Source organism: Dermacentor andersoni, chromosome 6, assembly GCF_023375885.2.
Source record: "Dermacentor andersoni chromosome 6, qqDerAnde1_hic_scaffold, whole genome shotgun sequence".
Classification (NCBI taxonomy): Eukaryota; Metazoa; Arthropoda; class Arachnida; order Ixodida; family Ixodidae; genus Dermacentor; species Dermacentor andersoni.
In genome coordinates this window covers 18,396,386-18,416,634 of record NC_092819.1, presented here as the reverse complement: position 1 = coordinate 18,416,634, position 20,249 = coordinate 18,396,386, and the positions used below count along the sequence as shown (strand labels likewise).

At 47.6% G+C, this 20,249-nt stretch overlaps 4 protein-coding genes across 9 annotated transcripts in view; 1 reads left to right on the top strand and 3 right to left on the bottom strand.

Moving 5' to 3' along the window:
* The window catches only part of LOC126521301 (uncharacterized), a 275,216-nt gene that overhangs the window by 230,828 nt on the left and 24,139 nt on the right, over positions 1 to 20,249 (top strand). The window lies entirely within an intron of this gene.
* LOC140218920 (very long chain fatty acid elongase AAEL008004-like) lies at positions 2,200 to 3,048 on the bottom strand. The gene has a single exon (XM_072288614.1). The coding sequence runs from the start codon at positions 3,046 to 3,048 to the stop codon at positions 2,200 to 2,202; it is 849 nt and encodes a 282-aa protein (XP_072144715.1).
* Positions 14,048 to 15,275, bottom strand: LOC140218919 (very long chain fatty acid elongase AAEL008004-like). The gene has a single exon (XM_072288613.1). The coding sequence runs from the start codon at positions 15,273 to 15,275 to the stop codon at positions 14,433 to 14,435; it is 843 nt and encodes a 280-aa protein (XP_072144714.1). The 3' UTR covers positions 14,048 to 14,432.
* On the bottom strand, positions 19,214 to 20,041 carry LOC140218918 (very long chain fatty acid elongase AAEL008004-like). The gene has a single exon (XM_072288612.1). The coding sequence runs from the start codon at positions 20,039 to 20,041 to the stop codon at positions 19,214 to 19,216; it is 828 nt and encodes a 275-aa protein (XP_072144713.1).

Genomic DNA, 20,249 nt, shown 5'->3' with positions numbered 1-20,249 from the left:
CTGAGTTTTCACGCTTTTCATTTTAAATAATTCTTTATTGTTGGGCGGATGTGTTGGCTAATTTCACGTCCAATATTACTGTCAGCTGGTGCCTGTGGTTTTACGCCCAACTCTGAGGTATACGAACTGTTTTGTCAATATGGTCTCGAAATCGAACATATTTGTTTGTTTTATTTTTTTAACGCAATGCATCAATTGCCTTATTCCAGGCACGTTGAAGTAGGTCGGTTCCTTTCTCGCCTCGTGTCTTACTTCTGCGATGAAAAAGAAATGCGTGACCCATGGTGGGAACGTGCTCGAGCACGCCAGCCCGATGCTCTTAGCCTTAGGCCGGGATCTTTTTTATAGCGATAGCAATTAGACGGACACTCCAGGTGCATCTCTGCCGTCGGCGTCGCCGTGATGTTCGGTATAAAGTCCAAGGACGATAACGTAGTCGCCGCGCTCCGTGACACCACATGTGCGCGCGTGGCACCATGCTTGTTAATTTAGTCAGCAAATGTTTACAAGTTAACACGGCCGATAAGACTACTATCCTTACTTCGTCTAGCTGTCTACTAATTTGCTATCGCAATCACTGCTTCGCCTTTGGGGCGAAACTGCGACATTATTTATTTATTTATTTATTTATTTATTTATTTATTTATTTATTTATTTTATTCAATTCCCACAGAGAAACAGTATACAGACACAACAGCCCAGCATGGGCTGAGAAGAGAATCAATCAAAAATCTGGCACGTACAACAGCCCTTCTGACCGAGGTAGCCAGTCTGACTCCTGCCTACTCCGTTCGTGCCAAAGTCGGCAAGTTCTTCGAACCGTCTGGCGCGGGCCAGTTTCTCGCACTCTTCCCTCGTGGCAGCTCGCGCTTTGAGACGCTGTAAGACTGCACCGCCTTCGTTAGCGGCCCACATTTCCCAGTCCTTTACTCGTTGCAGCCAGCGCTACGTAGAAAGTTGTGCGCCTTCATGATCGACCCAGGTTGATCACATTTTAACATTTATACGCTGAAGTCTAAATTTCATGGTTGTTTTAACATAGATCGCGTGACAAAAACTTGGATACATGCGATTGCATAACAGTTAGTCGTACATGAAGTAGCGATCCGTGTTTCTCTCGTTTACGCCCGTTTAATACCTATGCAGAACCCAACCATTGGCATGTCAGAAATTCGCTTCGAGCTGCTCCAATAATAATGCTGCCATTGCCGTCATACGATCGTCATAGTCGCCTTGTTGCTGCTGTCGACGCACACACAACTTCTCGATTTACACAAACACGTTAGTCCACCTGTAATCATTTTGCGGCACCCAAAAAAGTGCTGGATGTAGCCAGTTACCCGTAAAATGCTTCGCAAAACATCGATAGCCGCAGGACGTGTGATTTGTACATTTGTTTTTATTTCTTTTGCATGAACCACATTAATCGTTGGCCGGATTGTGATAACACCTTTTCATCATTACTGGCCGACGCATTTTATATTGTCTATGAATCCTGACAGTACGAGAAGTTTGGCTGCTGAAGAGCCCGCTATACCAAATATGTCGCTAAAGAGAAAAAACAAAACAAGAACACGCATACCCACACAATGAATGGTAGAACAATGTGAATAGATAAAAAATGCTTGAAATAATGGAATGATACCTCTGACAATCATTTACAGTAAAAGAAACACTTTCTAATAAGAGCTTGACGTAGGTTGCAAATATGTACGTACCACGCGTCATAGAGAATAATCTGGGACAAGCATTATTAGACTGTACTCTTTCGTAACGAACCGTTCTAGCCTATATGAGCTGATACATAACACGTGCCCCGGACATAGATAACGGTGCTTTTGGTCAGTTCTGCTTGCATACCCGTCATTCGCCACTCCGAGTGACTGATCCTGGCGATCACTCATGTTCGACACCATCGACTCTGTGGGGAATAGGGATAAGTGCCAGTTTGTAACTTCGCTGAAATAAAAGCACCGCACAAGTTCAGTGGGGTCAAGACGTATTTCTTGGTTAACGGTCGACCGTCCTTTCCGCCGTTTAAACCGTGCTTAGCCTGTCGCGGTAAATCGCCGCCACTTCCGAAGCGTCCCAGTTTGGCGTAGGCCCACAGCGCACGTTTTACTTACTGGCAGCGAAGTGTGTTGTGCACTGCATTTTGTCCGTCACGTGGTGCGCACGTAAGTCCTGAACGCTGCCGCCCTAGTCACGTTTCCGTAAGGCGCCAGCTTCTTTTCCTCGTGTCATTCGGAGGACGTAATTTCTGACGTAGAAGTTTATGAACAGCAGAAGGCCGAAGAAACCCTGGCTGAGTGCGAAGAGGGCCAGAGGCCTCGGGTATCCGCAATCGTAGAATAGCGTTATCGACAGGTGCATCATGAGGCCGACGAACTGCACAATCTGCAGCTGGGTGAGATAGCGCTTCCACCACAGGTACTTCTGCACCGAGGAACCCAGGGCGGCGAGGAAGTAGTACGAGTACATGATGACGTGCACGAAGGCGTTGACGCTCACTCCGATGACCGGCTGCCCGTCGGTGCCGAAGTTCATGTAAAACCATCCGCTGAACACGATGAACGCGTGATGAGACACGTGCAGGAACGTAATTTGCGAGTTCTTCTTGCGCAACACGAAAAATATGGTGTCCAAGAAGTCGGCGACTCGAACCAGACAGTACCACCAGACTAACCTTATGATCTCCAGGTCCCTCTCGGTGGGGTTGCGGTACTCGATGCCCTGGCAGAGCACGTTGTAGTGGCCCGAGAGGTACGCCACCTGAAACACTCGCACCGCGAAATATGCATTCGCGATCACCGTGAATACGTTGTACGTCAGCACGGCCCACTTCAGCTCGAACGGCTTGCGGTCCCTCATCCAAAGCGGGCCGGCTACCTTGACGAAGTATATGTAACCCAGCAGCAATGGCAGCACGAACCTGGAGTCCGCTATGCCGCCCCATCCCTCGGTGCGAGGGTCCCTTCGGGACCAGAAGTAGTCATAGAGCTGCGCAACTATCGACTGTGAGGGCGCTGAGGACACCGGTGAAGACATGTAATCTGTTTGTGCTAGTGCGTAGTAACGTGCTTACAGCCGACACCGAAGTGCGACGGATATTAGCCGCAGTTTCTGCCCCAAGATCTGTGAGAGCAGGCAGTCTTTCTCATCCAGCAGCTGAAAACTGCCTTCGGCTCAGCTTGCTCGCTACGACTTGGGAATTTCAAGTATAAAATGAGAGCAAGGCGGTTCACACTCGCAAGGCGTCCCACGATATATAAATACCCACCGACGAGGAAAGTGAACGATGTGGCAGTGAGGCGCGTCACACGGACAGCTATTGGCTGCGCCAGGCTAAACGAGACGAACCCAGCATGTAAAATTACGGCAATACGATACGCGCGAAATGCAATACTTCCCGTTACGTGTCGAACATGTCTCACATGTCTCCCCAAGCGCTCCGAGTAGCTGCCACTCTCGCACCAATTATGGCAGGGAGAGTGTTGAGTACAGTTTCGAAACGCAAGCGGCTTCGCAGATGACTGATTAATTGAGAAAAACACAAGAACTTCTGTGCAAAGGGACCGAAATACCTCGTTGTAACGCAAATGACAGTTTTACTTATATTGCGTTGTGGTTCTTACCTGTTGTGTAAGGCTGTGCGAATATTCAGTATTAGGAACACCAGTCCAATAGTCTTTTCTATTCGGCTCGTATTCAGTCATTCGCTATTTAAAATTGCCGCATATTCTACAGCACTTAAATGACCGACGCAAGCGGGCATTGTTCTTAATGGTTCTGCTACAGGACACCCGTGGATGCCTCCGGACGTACCAGGGGCCATATATTCACACAGCTTTTCGTTCGTAAGTGCTCTTTGCCATTGGCTGCCCTCCTTCGCCAATGATATATCCGGCATCACGATTGCCTGACATGTATTCTGCAGAACGATTCTAGCATAAGACTACTCTGTGAGTACGAACTTAGTTCCTTGGTGGACGCATACGGAGCAGCCAGCTTCTGTGCAGTAACTTACGGTTATTCATCCAGAATGACTCGCCTACTCGCCTTTAGGCAGCTTATTTAATTTCTAGTCTCGATTTAGGGAATGCGATTTCTTTATTTGGCTAACATCGTCTGGAGTGCATCTTTTTAAACCGGCGTGCAGTGGTGCAGAGTACTACGCGTAGCTTTCCTTAAAGAACACGGAGAGTAGAGAGAGAGAGAAAGAAAGTGGAGCACAGATACACACTCACAGTCGCTCACTATTACCGCACAGCATAGCACCACTTTCAGCGCTGTAAACATCAGTTCAGGCTACAGCCGCTTTTCTAAGTCTGGTGTCCTTAAAGACTGCGACAGTGCCCCATGGTCACGCTCCGCTGCGATGGCTTGTGGTGTCGTCATTCTAAAATTATTTCCTCTGGTAAAGGCATTTGGTCAAAGTGCGCCATCGCGATTGCGAGCGATCATCTCTGTAAATTGTAGCGAGGACAGTGACAGAGGACGTGTTGAAGAGTCTCCTCGCTGCCACAGTCATCACACGTAGAGTCGTCGGCCCGTCCGATTCGGAAAGTGATAGACTTCGTAAACGCCACTCCTAGCCATATTCGACAAAGTAGGGTAGCACTTTACTTCCCATCCCCTCTCTCCCCAACGTAGGGTAGCAAACCGGATCTTCCCGTCTGGTTAACCTCCCTGGCTTCCCCTTTCTTCCGTCGGTCTCTCTTTTCTATTAAAAACATGACGTGCATATGGTGACGCGCTGTTCTCTCGTTTCATCAGTGTCATCGTTACCGAGCAGCAGATAGCTGAGAGAAGTTTACCATTTACAAGCTCGTTAGTTGGCCGGACGTCCAGTTGTGAACGGCTATAAATAAATGTAGCTACGCATTCTAAAGCGATAAATTTCTTTCTTGGCTGTTTTCCCAACTTTGATGCTGGATGTCAGTCCCTGGGCGTTTATGTATCCTTCACGGTGACCTTGACACACAGGCAATATATATATATATATATATATATATATACACACATACACACACACAATCGGCTTCGAACCCTCATCCCCAGCACAGAAACCGATTGCTCTAACCATTAGGCTGCGGCACATAAAACATTTTTACGAATTTCTCTCGTGCAAGCCAACTCTTTGAGACGCTTGGCGAGTTAGGCGCGTCGAAAAGCAACAATTTGATTGTAAAATGTGAGCTCCTGCATCTTCTTTCTCACGGTGAAAATAGAAGTTACAGGACGCGTTCGTTATTCCGAATTATTCCTAATTCTTTCAAGAATTCCTACCTTTCCCGGCATTGCTAGCATCACTTTCTCTTTTAAGCATTCTCACTCCCCTTCCTTTAGGTAAGCGCCATGGATACGAGGAGCAAGCGAGCCTTTGGCGAAATTCGCTGCGCGTTTCTCATCGTATACTGCGGCGCTGGTGCGCGTTTATGCAGCACTTATGCCCACCAGTTCTAAATAATGAAGTCACGCCAAAATAAGCGTCGACAGAGTCATGCACATTGTGTCTTGTGATTCAACACATTTTCATGCTGAATAAGAGTTCCGCTTTCTCTGCAGCGTGCACCATGGTGGCTGAGGAACGCGTTCGTCACTGAAATCTGCAGCGCGTCTCTTGTCATAATGCGTCATTTTGCGTTGCTGTGTCTCATGAAAGCTTCGCGTACTCAGCTTGCCACAGAGCGAGGTATCTGCATACTATTTTGACGCGAAACGTCTTTCAGTTCGGTGTCAGCATAGGGAGTCGCTTGCTAAAACCGCATGTAACGAAAGCATGTTTTACTATGATCACTTATACCTTTGCAAACGTACTATACCACGCGCCTTACTTTGGTATGGTTGTGTAGAGGCCATTACTGGATCATGCAGGAGCCGCGTGCACAGATGCCGCCATTGTCGCGCCACGCATGACGCAATCGGAGCTAATTTTGGCCCCTCGCCCGGTATTCAGGGAGGCGTGGCTTTCCAGTTTGTCGATCTGAGCGGGAGTGGTCGAATTTGCGACAGCTCACTCAGCCATGGGAGGGATTAAAACCTGTGCTCATCAGAACTTATAAGGCTTACGGTTCTGCAGTTCGTTGCAGAAATTTGACGATTGTTCTGCTATGGCGCCTCCACGTTCGACACGTAAGGTTCAGAAATGGTTTGGAGTGATTCGGGCAGCGAGACAGACGGATGCCAATTCGCACTCACTACCTTTGACCACGGCGCGCCCACTACAAATAGGGAACGAGTATGGTTGCATGAGCGAGCATGAGCGTGTGCTGTGTGGTTTTCGCCTTAAAATAGTCGTAGTGGTGTTGCAAGATTAAACCGTTGGACACCCTCCAGCTGCATCATAAGTTAAGAGGAAGCTTCAGCTCGGGTGCTCCTATCTAAATAAATGTAAAAGGATAATCCGTTTTTCTGGGCTACCACTGCACCAGATTTGGCGAGGTTTGTTGCATTTAAAAGACAAACTTAAAATCTAGTGACTGTTGGTTTCGAATCTTTTATTTAGGTCGTGAATATTTTATTAAAAATTGGCAAAAATCGAAAATTTTCTGGAAATGAAACTATCATGTTTACAACTCTGTAACTCAGCAAGGAAAAATGATATCACAATTCTGTTAATTTCATCTAACAGTACATCTAAAGCGGACAAAATGGATATGTTACACATGAATCTAAAAAAATTCAGTAATGTGGAAATACAGCTTTTGCAAAACCTTTTTACACAACGTAACAAATTCACGTAATATATACATTGACATATCGAACGTGTCCGCTTTGAATGATCTAATGGATGCCGTTTACAAAACCGCGATATCTGTTCTTGATGCAGAGCTATTAATTTATAACCTTCGTGCGTCTATCATTTTTGAACTTGCGGATTCTTTAAAATTCTTTTAACAATATTCAGGCCCTAAATCGAAATTCCGCTTCCAATAGTGGCTAGAATTTAACTTTCTCTCTCAAATGCTACAAATTTCATTAAAATCGGTCAAGGGTTATCTCAGGAAAGCGTTTTCGCGTTTTACATGTATCTGAATAGGCCGCATCGGAGTTGGGCCCAAGCTAAAGTTTCCTCTTAATTATCTAAGCTTTGTAATGCGCGAATAAATGTCACTATTGTACTTGGTTACGTTATTTATTTATTGCCTATACAGCAGCACGCACAAAATGTTCCACGTGACCCAGTGCGGCTGCGTCCCCTATACAGCGTATACCCGATAATTTTTATACCAGGCGCGGACTCCGCACAAATATTATATTTCACTTTGTTTATAGTTAACAAAATATTTGGTATACAGTTCGATATCCAAAGGTCGTCGTTCTTTTTTTCACGTCTTCGTATTCGATTCGATGCGGAAATTTCGCTATTCGAACGCCCCTGCACTATTGCACATCCTCGCCTTCGCGTGCACGCGTGCACAGCACCCGCGCACCTCGAACGCCGTCAGGTTGTGTGGTGCACGCAACGCTGCCGCACAGATCGTATTTCTCACGCTGCGAAATTTTGGCCAGCATCTCTGCTTGAGGCAGGCGCGATTTTTCCTGTGACCATCGTCGCATTCAAAACGCGGTGTTCCGTGCCACCGTGTGACTTCGTAACCACGCGCAAAATGGCCTCGACCGTTTTCCCGGATCGAGCATCGCAGCGTGCGCTGACCGCGTTCACGTCGGAGAACCTCTCGCACGGCGAAGGTCGCTGAGCGCTCATTGTGCTGGAAAGGTGGAGCTCGTTATCTCTCAATGGGACGCCCCATACAGAGGAAAACGTCACATGGCTTGTGAGATTTGTTTCAGCATTCCGCGAGTTTGCGTGAAAAAAATGGCTTGGCTTAGTGACAGACGTCGAAAAGGGGGAGGGGGCGATATTCAACAATTTTTCATAAGAACATTGACGGCCTAAATCAGAACTAACAGCCACTAGATTTTGCCTTTTCTTTGAAATGCAACAAACCTCATCACATTTGGTGTAGTGGTTGCCGAGAAAGTCGTTTTCTCCTTTCCCGTGTATTTAGATAAGGAGCCCCCGAGCTAAAGCTTCCTCAAAATTCGTAACGGAAGTTCCAAAAGCGCTGGTACACGCTTGACTCCATTTGCTCCTTCAGCGTGGAACATTTGATTTAGCACGAGCTTTTCCGCATATTCTGCCAAAACGCGTAGCCGTTCTTCGTTAGCGTCTATTTTCATTCGGAAGTTAAACACTCCTGTCCTCTTTACTTTTTTTCCCTTCCGAATGTAGATGCAATAACAAGTGAAATCGAAGCACTACGAACATTGCACCGGGCATCGAAAAGCAATATTCTGGTCAGTTTAGTGGCCAGTTGCGCAACCCTCGTCGCCTTGAAATGCAAGCCGTGTGGTCGAGGCTTTCTTATATATAGGGAGCCCGACCCGGCGCCCGTTCGGCCTTCCATGCGGGCGTATCGTCGAGCCGCTATACCCTGTACGTGTGCGGCAATAGCGCATGCGAGACACGCTGTCGGTATGTGACGTGCATTCAGAACGAAGGCGAGGAGTCTTTGCTGGCGGAGAGGAGGTATAGTCGCCGTGGGAAGCCTAATATATAGTTTCCACATTTAATTCAGCACTTGGTGATATACGAGTGCACGCCTTCTTTTCTGGTACACACTTGAGATCATTCAGCGGGGCTCACATTCACAGAACTTATCTTGCCCTGCGCGATTGGCATTCGCCACACGCGGTATGTCACAACTTTATCATGTCGAAAATCTATCGCGAGTCGCAGACTCCTGAACGCCAGCCACTGTGGAAACGGCCGTATACCTAAGATAAGCGTTGTGCATACGGGCCGAGATAATTGGTCGTTATCGGCCCAGGCACGAAGCAGCAAACACGGGTGACGTATTCAGAAAACACCGCTTTTGACAGCTGCCGTATGAATACGGGCCCAAGGTCCGCATTCTTGCAGCAAGTCTTGGTCCGCCACTTTTGGGGACGTCATTTGCAGCGCGTGTTCATTATTTTAGTCAGCGGGAAGGACGCCCATCGCTCCACTGACACATCATGCTAGATGTTACGTCAAGCACAAGTGAAAGTTTTCCCGAATAGTTGACCGACCAAGAATACGTCCAGCTCGTATGCGTATATGCCATAGGAGTTACTAAATATTGGCGACAGCCAATCGTGATAGTAGACATATCAATAGCGAGCGCCATCGGCCAATGACAAAGAGTTCTTACGAGCAATAAATTTGTGAATTCCGCTGCAATTATTTCATGGCGCTAGTTGTTTACGCGAAGACCACCTCTCCGAAAGAAAATACCCGACGCGCACAGTGACTGGATGCTAACGGGTATTATTTTTCTTCGACGTTTTCGGTAAATTGCGTTCCGAGGTAATAAACTTAATTGCCTTAGAGAGCTCCAGAAATATGCACCCACGGAGAAAAGGCGGATTATCAAATAAGTGATTACAAATTTTGGTTCAAAATATGTTGTCCTGATATATGGTCGAAAGCTCTTCAATGACGTCGTTAATTAACTCAGCGACGAGCGACGTCGAGATAATCTCGTTGCCACGATCGATGTTGGGACATCCTTTCATTTAACAAGGAGTCATGAAACAAAATCTAACAATGACAATCGATGAGCTAGAATCAGCGGTAATATGCGTCTTTCTCGGGAAAGGTGCGCTTGCGAGTTACCTTTTTTATGTTTGGCATTTAGTAAAAAGTGCGCCTATTGATTGGCAAATTGATCGCGGCAAGCCGAAGCCTTGAATCCTTTAATTACTATATCTGCTTTTTCCTTTATTTTTTCTTGCCTTGCCTGAAAATTGTGTTGCTGGCCTGCCTGATGGTATTGCTTGTGCTTAGTTTTGCGTGCGTGCGTGCGTGCGTGTGTGTGCGTGTGCGTGTGTGTGTGTGTGTGTGTGTGTGTGTGTGTGTGTGTGTGTGTGTGTGTGTGTGTGCGTGCGTGCGTGCGTGCGTGCGTGCGTGCGTGTGTGTGTGTGCGTGTGTGTGTGTGTGTGTGTGTGTGTGTGTGTGTGTGTGTGTGTGTGTGTGTGTGTGTGTGTGTGTGTGTGTGTGTGTGTGTGTGTGTGTGTGTGTGTGTGTGTGTGTGTGTGTGTGTGTGTGTGTGTGTGTGTGTGTGTGTGTGTGTGTGTGTGTGTGTGTGTGTGTGTGTGTGTGTGTGTGTGTGTGTGTGTGTGTGTGTGTCCTTTGTGCGCCAACAACATACCAGCAAAGCTTAAAGTACAACTTTACAAGACAGGGGTACGAATTGGCCTTACTATATCGGTCTCTCAGTTAGCGAACTGCGCCGCGGAGACATGATCGCTTTGACGTTGCCTGCCTCGCCAGCCCGGAGATTGAAGGGACTTTATGGAATGAATGATCGCCAAGAGATTCCAGTGTTGCGGGGCTAGTCAAGCTGTTGAAATGCAGCTTTTAGTCCCGCGCTATCCTCACGATTTAAGTACATTGTGTTCTGTACTGGAGTACTGATACGATGAAATAAAGCAAATCTCAGCTCTTTGAAAAAAATATGGTCTCCATCCGCGCTGTGAAGGTGGCTGTACAGCGTAGCTATAAACTGTAAACGACTACTAGAACGAGTACCAATTGCGACGTAGGTTGAAATTATTCACGTGGCGACATTCGTATATATTTTACCTAATTATTAGCCTAAGTCGTTTCGCGGCCTACGACTTGGCTTGCGCCGCTACTTCGTGCAGCTGCAAAGAGTGGACCAGAGAGAAGAAAAATTCGCCACGCCTCGTATAGGAGCCCTCGCTATATACGAGGCCAACTGTCACAAAACAAATCAGTTGCTAGGCGGGTTCCTCTCTCACGTACGAAAGTGTGGTTACGTCGCTCCCTGCTTCGTATGGTGCAGTCAAGCAGTCGTCGCCGCGGCTGCTTGCGCAACAGTAATCTTTACCGGCAAACGTATGTGGGTAGCGCTACGTGCTTCGCATTCATATAGGCGCAGAAGCGCCTCATCATTAATTATGCAGTTCGGATGCTTGTTTTGCGCTTGCTCTTTATTGAAACCTATGCTGTTCTGCATGTTGCGTGCGTGGTTCCAAAGAATGTATGCACTGTTCGCTTTACTTTACTGAGTGCTTAGAGGCAGTGCACAGAATGACTCCGCTTGACGGTGGGTGTTCCTCAGGCGGCTTCAAACAAGAAGGTTAATAATGAAGCAAAGTCTCTTCCACTCCGCCTTTTGGCATCTCAGGCCTTGCTGACGCAGCTATTAAGACTGGGCGAGTTCCTCGCAGGCACGACGCTTCTTCGGCGGCTAAGAGCAAGAACTCGCTCTCATTTCCGTGCGACGCTGAACACCTTCCGATTTTTAGGATTATAATGGCCGAAACGTAGTCGCCTCGACCCGCCATGGTATTTTTCCGACGTTACCTGCAGCCTCAGTGTACCCCACCTATCGGCAAAACGACCATTGCACCTGCCGAAGCAAAGTTTCTTGTGCTACAGATCGCTTGAGCACGTACAAGCGTACCACTTACAAGCGTACATGCACAGTCGGGTCGGCGTGGGCTAAAAGAGATAGCTGCGTAGCGGCATTCTGCATACCGTCCCTTGATGTGTCATGGTCTGGCCGCCTGGATCGCGTAGTTTCGTCTACAGCAGTAGAAAGTGTCGCGATTACTGCGGTTTTGCGAAAACCACGCACGTATCTGCACGTGACGTCGTGGTGCTGACGGACTCAAAGTCAGCGTTACAACGTTTACACCGTGGCCTGCCTCGAGAGAAGCTTACAAGGCAATCTCTGGCACTTATTAAAGTTCTAATGTGCAGGGGATTTAACGTGAAATTTCAATTTATGCCATCTCACGTAGGAATTGAAGGAAATGAAATAGCTGACGCTCTTGCACGCCTAACACGGACATATGTTCCAAAAGTAAGAGCGCCAAACATTTTTCAGGACCCTAACGATGCAATCGGCATTCACTTTAGGACGATCCACCGGACGTGGATCCACACCTAGCCTGTGTGACCCATGGACTTACCCGCGAAGAAGAAACGCTGTTGTACCGCATGGGAACCGACTCCGCGTGCATCACGGCTTGATTATTCAAGACTGAGCGATGCGCTTCCCCGCTCTGTGCCTTCTTTGGTAATATCGGCGACATCGGCCACTTCATTTGGCCATGCCCGTAGTTCGACAGAGAAAGAAAAGCGATGGTCGACAGCCTGCAAAAGAATGGTCTTTCGCACACGACCTTTGAAGACGTCGTTTCCCCCTTGGGCCCGCGTCAATCAGGAAGAAAGTGCAACGACTGCCGATTGCCTTCATGCGAGACACGCGGCTATTCGACACCTGGTGACACACATAGTGACACTCACAAGAGGCCAGGGCGGAACAGTTGCCGGCTATGTGTGCCAGGCCAACCCCGCCTGCTGCAACATCACCACCACCACCACCTTGTTGCCTCTGCCTTACGGGGGTATGTGCCATTGCATTTGGGGGTATGAGCCATAGATGATAGCTTTCTGTCGACGTTACGCCACGACGAAACCCCGGTGTACTTTTTTTTTATCTTCTCTTGTTCTTTTTATCTTTTCTAGCCCTTACCCCAGCCCCCTGTGCAGAGTAGCCAACAGGACACTTAATCTGGTTAACGTTTCTGCCTTTCACCTCTTGTTTTCCTTCCTTCCTTCCTTCCTTCCTTCCTTCCTTCCTTCCTTCCTTCCTTCCTTCCTTTTCCTTCCTTCCTTCCTTCCTTCCTTCCTTCCTTCCTTCCTTCCTTCCTTCCTTGATTCTAGCCATTGACAGCTTCGATGTAATAGTCTGACGAGGGAGGATGAGTTCCTAATAGTCTGACAAGAGAGGGTGAGTTCCTGATGGGTAGTCTGTCTCTTAAATCTGCACCTGAGTACGTTTACCGAGCCCGAACAGTAACTGCGGCACAATCATCGGTTTTCAAGAGAATGAAACTTACACGGTAAAGAAAAAAACAACACGGGTTCGGGCGCAAATGTAGGCGTTGTCGACTCATTAGCGCCAGCTTATTGATATTTTTGAAAACAAAAGCATACAATCAGTGCATTCTACAGTGCGCACTACTACTAATGAAAACGACATTACAATGCGGTCTCTCGCGCACGGTTACAAATATTGAAACTGTTCGGAGGAGACTGGAACAAAACACCTATGTAGGGGTTCTTGAGAAATCTTTGTTTTTTTCTTCGGTAGCGAGTGGAGGAGCCGTGGAGTCAGGCACTTGCCCATCGCCACGATTACCACGTACCCTGCGATCATTCGAGCAAAGTGAAGACAGCGGTCGGAAAAAATTGCGACATCCGGAGGGGGGGATCTTTTTTTTTTTTTTAATTCGTACAATTTATATCTTTACTGCGAATATGTCGAGACACTGTCGGTTTTACGCTGTGTTTTTATGCCGCCATGACAGGCTCCATGCGTTGACAGTGTTTTATTTCTTGTAACTCATATCATTTCTGCGTTGTTTCGTTCGGACGTCATGTCACAAGCAGGTGGTGATGAAGGCGCTATTGAAGTTTCTCCGTTGAAGCGACCTATTTCAACGACCCTGATGCTCCCACGTTCTTTTTCTTTATTGTTATTATTATGTGTGCGCTGTAATTTTCTCTCTCTCTCTCTCTCCGTGCTTTTTCTTCTTACCTTTCTGTATCATTTACCTCTTTTCAAGTGCAAGGTAGCAGACTGGATGTTCCGCTTAACCTCGCCGTTTTTCACACCTAATTGCCGACTCTTTCAATAACAAAACGCTACTGATGGGGTAAGGTCATTCGTGGAGCATCAGCTGTGTTTCAGCACGTCGGTCCGTAGAGCGCCTGTTTATTTGGATTTGTAGTTCTGGTAATGAGAATATGCACAGCACAGTTATAGCCACGGTAGGCATACGTCGCGACCACATCTGTAATGGTGAACCTCCCGAAACTGGAAGCCCTACTTGGATTCCAGACTCTTTGTGTTCTTTCTGACACGTGACGACGCCTTCAAACGAAGAATGCAACTTTTATTTCATAATTTGCGCTTAATATGCGATCAGACTTATGCGATCAATAATAAAAGAGCCAGAATTATGCCCAAAGCGTTCTTTTATTACAACGCTATAATTGCGAACTATATACAGGAAAGAAAAATCTTTAGCGCAGAAACAAGTATAACAACATGTAACCCATCCTGTTCGTTTAGTAAAATATAAACGCCAGGGTTAAATTGCCAAGTAATGGTCTTTGACAAGGCAGAGGATGTCCGAATGTTCATGTTAATATCTGTGACACTGCGTCCGTCCCCGCAGCACCAATCGGTATCCCACTAGTTGCAATGGCACCCACCAGCTGGTCTCCGCTTTCGCACCTTTCACAGTTCCCACTCTTAGGGCTCAATGTGTGGTTGCCCGTGAATGTTCACTAGTCACTGCATCGTGCACACTCCCTGAAGGTCGCAACGAGGCTATTCAGTTTAGCTGCTCTTCACAGACTTCTCGCTTTCCGCTTTTGACTTTCTAGGCTTGACGTAGCTTTGCACGTAGAAGTTGATGAACAGCACCAGGCCCAGAACACCCTGCGAAAGCGCCAGCAGCGCGAGTCGCCTTGGGTATCCGCAGTCGTAGAAGAGCGTGATCGTCATGTGCAACATGAGGCCGACGAATTGGGCGATCTGCAGCTTGGTCAGGTAACGCTTCCACCACAAGTACTTCTGCATCGAAGGACCCAGGGCCGCGAGGAAGTAGTAGGAGTACATGATGACGTGAATTAAGGCGTTCACGCACCCGCCCAGCGCCGTGTGCCCGTCACCGCCGAAGTTCATGTAAAACCACCCGCTCAACACGACCAGAAAGTGGTGTATCACGTGCAGGTGTGTGATCTGCGAGTTCTTCTTGCGCAGCACGAAGAATACCGTGTCCATGAAGTCGCCGATCCTCACGAAGCTGTACCACCAGCCGAGCCTCAGGATGGCCATGTCCCTCTCGGTGGGCGTCTGGTAGTTGATCCCCTGGCAAAAGAGGCTGTAGTGGCCGCCCACGTAGGTCAGTCCCATGAGTTTCACGGCGAAGTAGGCGTTGGCCAGCACGGTTAGCGCGTTGTACGCCAGCACTGCCCACTTGAGGTCGAACGGCTTGCGGTCTCTCATCCAGCGGGGCCCGGCGACCTTCACGAAGTAAACGTAACCGACCAAGAGCGGAAACACGATCCGGGCATCCTCGATGCCTCCCCACCCCTCCGTTCGAGGGTCTCTACGTGACGCGAAGTAGTAGTCGTACCATTCCACGATAGTGGACGCCTGCTTGAGCTGCGATGCCATATGTCTTGACGACGCGGTGCTGGAATATTTTGTACGAGCTGCTTCGAGCGAATGTCCAAACGCAATTTCAGTAAAAAGAACAGCGAGGGTGTGAGCCCATCCCAAGGTTCGAAATATATATATATAGGTACGACGTCGGTGAGGAGGAGGTAGAAACGAAAGAAGGAAGATGCAGAACGACAAGTATAGTTGCTTTTGTTTTCGCAGTTACTGCTTTACGATTATATTGAATTTCAATGCACATGCTGTAACGGTGCTCGCTCTTTGCCTTCTAATTCATGGCGAGCTTGCCAGTGCCCATGACGAGATCGACACAGCGAGGCACGCGCGGGGAAAGAACGCCGGTGCTTTGAATGGGAAAAAGCGTGAGAAAAAAAGAAAGTGTTTCCCGCTTATCTCGCGCCGCTGCACCGTGAGAACTGGCTCATTCATTCGTATCCACGCTGATGCCTTGACTCGGCGCAAATTTCTTGAGAAGTGACATCGCACTCCCGTTCAGTGGACGTCATGCAGTGAAATGGGCAGTACTTGCGAAAGAAAGTGATGCTGTATGGAAGGGAAATAGTGCAAGATGCGGCAAAGCCTACTTCTCGGCGTCAAGATAAAAAAAAAAAAAGGAAATTTGGACACCGTTCCACGAATTAAATGTTTCCTCGTAAGGTCAGTCATCTTGAAGAATTTTCGGTGACATTACGTTGTATCTGGGCGTGGTGAGCAGTTCGTACGTCACAGCGGACGTAACACTTTTGAACCAGCGGAAACCCTTTCTTCTCACAGGTCGTCGACCGGTAAATGCGAAATAGTGGTACGAAGCCTCGTCACTTTTGCGTTTCTCCGTGAGTATTGAGGTATGGGGAGCTCCGCTGTTAGGAAACGCCATTAATGGGAGATGGGAGAGAAAACTTAAAGGAGAAAGCAAGGCAGGGTTAGGTAGAATTTTTTTTAATAATTTAAAAGAGATTGTTTGCGAAAGGGCATTTAACCTTGGCACTTCGTCGTCGTCCTTGCAGCTGCACCCCACTGTTCGCGCTCACGAGAGTCACGGCCAAATATTGCGATGACAGACATGCATAATTATCGAGGCAGCGCTGATTGGACGGAAGGGTAGCACAAGTGCCAGGCTGTCGACAAGCTATCGGTAGCGCTTTCCGACGGAGGATCGAATTTTTTCAGAAGTGCGGGCATCCATGCGAGGGATCGAGCAACCTTTAGCGTGTCTACATTTTTCCGACATTTTCATGCTTTGTTGCGGGTTACAAATTTTGCTTTTCGCAAATAACCCACGCTTGCTGGCAGTCAGCGCTCGTTTCCGTCGGTGTTAATCTCATTCTGTGTCCTGTTTGCGCTTTGTATACGCTAGAGCCAGTGAGATAACAGCGTCATTTCATCGCGCGTGCGACAACCTAGGAGCCAGTTTTGCCCAGAAATTTGTAATATTAAAAGTACTCTCCTTTCATGTCTCATGGATCGTCAAAACCATTTTCGTTCTTATTAAAGCCCAAGAGAGAGAGAGAGAGAGAGGAAAGGGGAAAGACAGGGAGGTTAACCAGAGGGGAAGATCCGGTTTGCTACCCTACGCTGGGGAGAGAAGTGGAGGGGGAGGTCAAGTGATAACAAAGTAGAGATAAAGAAAGAAAGGAGCGTAGACATACAATCACAGTCGGTCACTGTCGCCGCATACTGCCACCGCACAGCACAGTAGCACTTGCAGCACTATAGACATATGTTCAGGCTACAGCCGCTTGTCCAATTCTGTTGCCTTAAAGCCCAAGCTTGGCATGCCTCCTATCACTAGACACCTGCAGATCGTTTATTCGCCAGTCTTTAGTAAAGGTCACCCCAGGGTGGTTCCACAATCACATGGACACGTATTCACAAAAATATCTTAAGCTAGAATTCTTAAGAGCAAGCTTTTGCTCGGGCCCAACTCCGACGCGGCCTATCCGAATACATGTAAAACGCAAAAACGTTTTTCTGAGGTAACCCCTGGACCGATTTTAATGAAATTTGTTGCATATGAGAGAGAAAGTTGAATTCTAGTGACAATTGCAAGCGGAATTTCGATCTAGGTCCTGAATTTTGTTTAAAATATTTTCAAAATTCGGAAGTTTGAGGAAAATAGATGCTTGAAGTTTACAAATTCATAGCTCTGCATCAAGAGTAGATATCGCGGTTCTGTAAATGGCATCCATGAGATCATTCAAAGCGGACAAATTCGATACGTCATTTTATATCTTACGTGAATTCGTTACGTTGTTCACAAGGGTTCTGCAAAAGCTGTATTTCGATAGTACTAAATTTTTTTAGATTAATGTGTAACCCATAAACTTTGTCCGCTTTAGATGTACTATCAGATGCAACTCACAGAATTGTATTATCATTGTTCGTTGCTGAGTTACAGAGTTGTAAACGTTATAATTTTGTTTTGTTTTTAATTTTCAATTTTTGCCAATATTTTATAAAAAATTGAGGACTTACATCGAAAATTCGAAACCAACAGTCACTAAATTTTAAGTTTTTCTTTTAAATGCAACAAACCTTGTCAAATTTGGTGCAGCAGTTGACGAGAAAAACGAATTCTTGAGAGAAAATTCTTGCCAATCCTGACATTAGGCGTTTCATTAGCGAAGGCGATCGGCCAAAGGTAAAGAACACTTGCACGTGTCACATTTCGGTGTTCTTTGTTTTCTAAATAATAAAATAAAATAAAATCGTGCCAGAAACAGCCTCCAAAATTTTACCTTAACAAGATAGCCCATGTCTGGGAATATTACGGTGTCTGTATGCCAACTGACCTTTCCTCGCGGCCAAGTAATCCACGCAAAGACGAAAGGACGAGCCGCGATCGACCAAAGGCCACAATTACATTTCGCCCCAATTTAAGCGATAAATGGTTTTGTTACAATGAGTAGCTTGAATATAACCATTTCATCATTCGTCTTCAATAACATTATAAATCAGTGCAGCACGCCGCCAATAACGAAACCATTTCTTTTTCTTGCATTGTTGTGTATATTGCGCGAATAGAAAAAACCGTATCAAGGTAAAGCTTCGTTGAAGGACGCCGGATTCAGCCACAGTTGTAACGCCGGCTTCGTGGCCCATCCCCCGTAAACGGGTAAGCGCCATGGGACGAAAGGCAAGCAAGTAAACCGCAAGTCATCCCTGGCTTCGTCGGCCGAAACCTTGTCCGGTGTCCTCCTTTGGCGCTGTAACCCTTGTCTCATGGGAAACTCCAAACTAGCTGAATAAATGACAATTATATGTTATCTCAATATCATTACACCTCACCGCATTCACCCTACACCACCGGTCGGGTACAGGAAACCGCACTTCAGAGGTTGTCGCAACACTTTGAAGGCCGCCCTTGATCCCTTTCTACGAACGCTTCGACAAATTTGTTAAGCCTCAGCCTGAATACCTTCGATCATACTTAGGCTTGTGTTGCTTGACCAGATCAGCATGAAAAAAAAAATACGGCAGATCCAACGGACTTGCTAGTATCAGCATTAATTGAAGCTTAAAACTTTGATTGAGATGTTTCAATTAAATGTCGGCATCCTTTTTTTAACACCTGTCGCTCCGAGCGGCCTTCCACCAATAATTGCTGCGCAGCTACGTATGAGTCATTAGCCAATAACGAAAATAATAAGAAAATATAATGAATCGTTACAAATAACGACGTCACGAAGTAAGTTGCCAACACACGATTCGGTCTGCCTAATGAACCGCGATAGGAGCCGATGGTCGTGTCTGGCTCTGCGGTCTTCCACGCTGAACTTTACACACCACAATAGACGCACACAAACAGACGTGTTCAGTTGTAAGACTGGCTTTCCTTGTCTCGGGATGCGCGATGTGTCCAAGTTCGAAAACTGAAAGCAACCACGCGTTTCTGAAAGTTCATGTATATTGAAATCTAATTTGCTATGAGCACTTCACAGCTTCTTTTCCTTCCGTTTCGCCGCTTCTGGGTACGTCTTCACGTAAAAGTTGACGAACAGCCCGAGCCCCAGGAATCCTTGCGATATCGCCAACAGCGCGAGCGCCCTCGGATATCCGCAGTCGTAGAACAGCGTGATGGTCATGTGCATCATGAGGCCGACGAACTGCACAATCTGCAGCTGGGTCAGGTGGCGCTTCCACCACAGGTACTTCTGCACCGTAGGTCCCAGGGCGGCGAGGAAGTAGTAGGAGTACATGATGACGTGGACGAACGGGTTGACGCAGAGGCCCAGCAGCGTTTGGCCGTCACTGCCGAAGTTTGTGTAGATCCATGCGTTGAGCACGACCAGGAAGTGGTGGATGACGTGAAGGTTGGTAACCTTGGAGTTTTTCTTTCGGGCGAGGAAGAAGAACGTGTCCAGGAAGTCGGCGATTCTGACCCAGGAATACCACCAGTTCAAGTTTACGATGGCCGCCGTGTGCTCGTCAAAACTTTTCTCGTAGTCGATGCCCTGGCAGAAGAGGCTGTAGCCGCCTTGCAGGTACGAGTGGCGCACGTACTGGACGCAGAAGTAGGCGCTTGCGACAGCCGTCGCCAAGTTGTAGGCCAGGATGGCTCCTCGCAGGTTGAAAGCCTCGCGGTTCTTCATCCAGCGGGGACCGGCGACCTTGGCTATGTACACGTAGCCGATGAGGACCGGAAATACGAACCGAGCGTCGCTGTGGATGCTCCACTCCTTGATCCTCGGATCGCGCAGGGACCAGACGTACCCGCACAGGTTGCGAATGTACGACAGCAACGAAGGGGACGACACTTGCATACTGGTGTCACTCACACACGCGCGCGCGTTGCAACGGCGACGACGACGTGTCTAGCTGTAAAACACCAAGACTTTGGGTGACTTCGACGTCCAAATCTCGCGTACACTTAGGAGTTTCAGCTCTGGCTTTTATCCTCACGTGAAACACGGACCAGGTCTGTGCACCGTCTCAGCCGGGGCCGCATTGAACTGAGCGGCGTGGGCTACG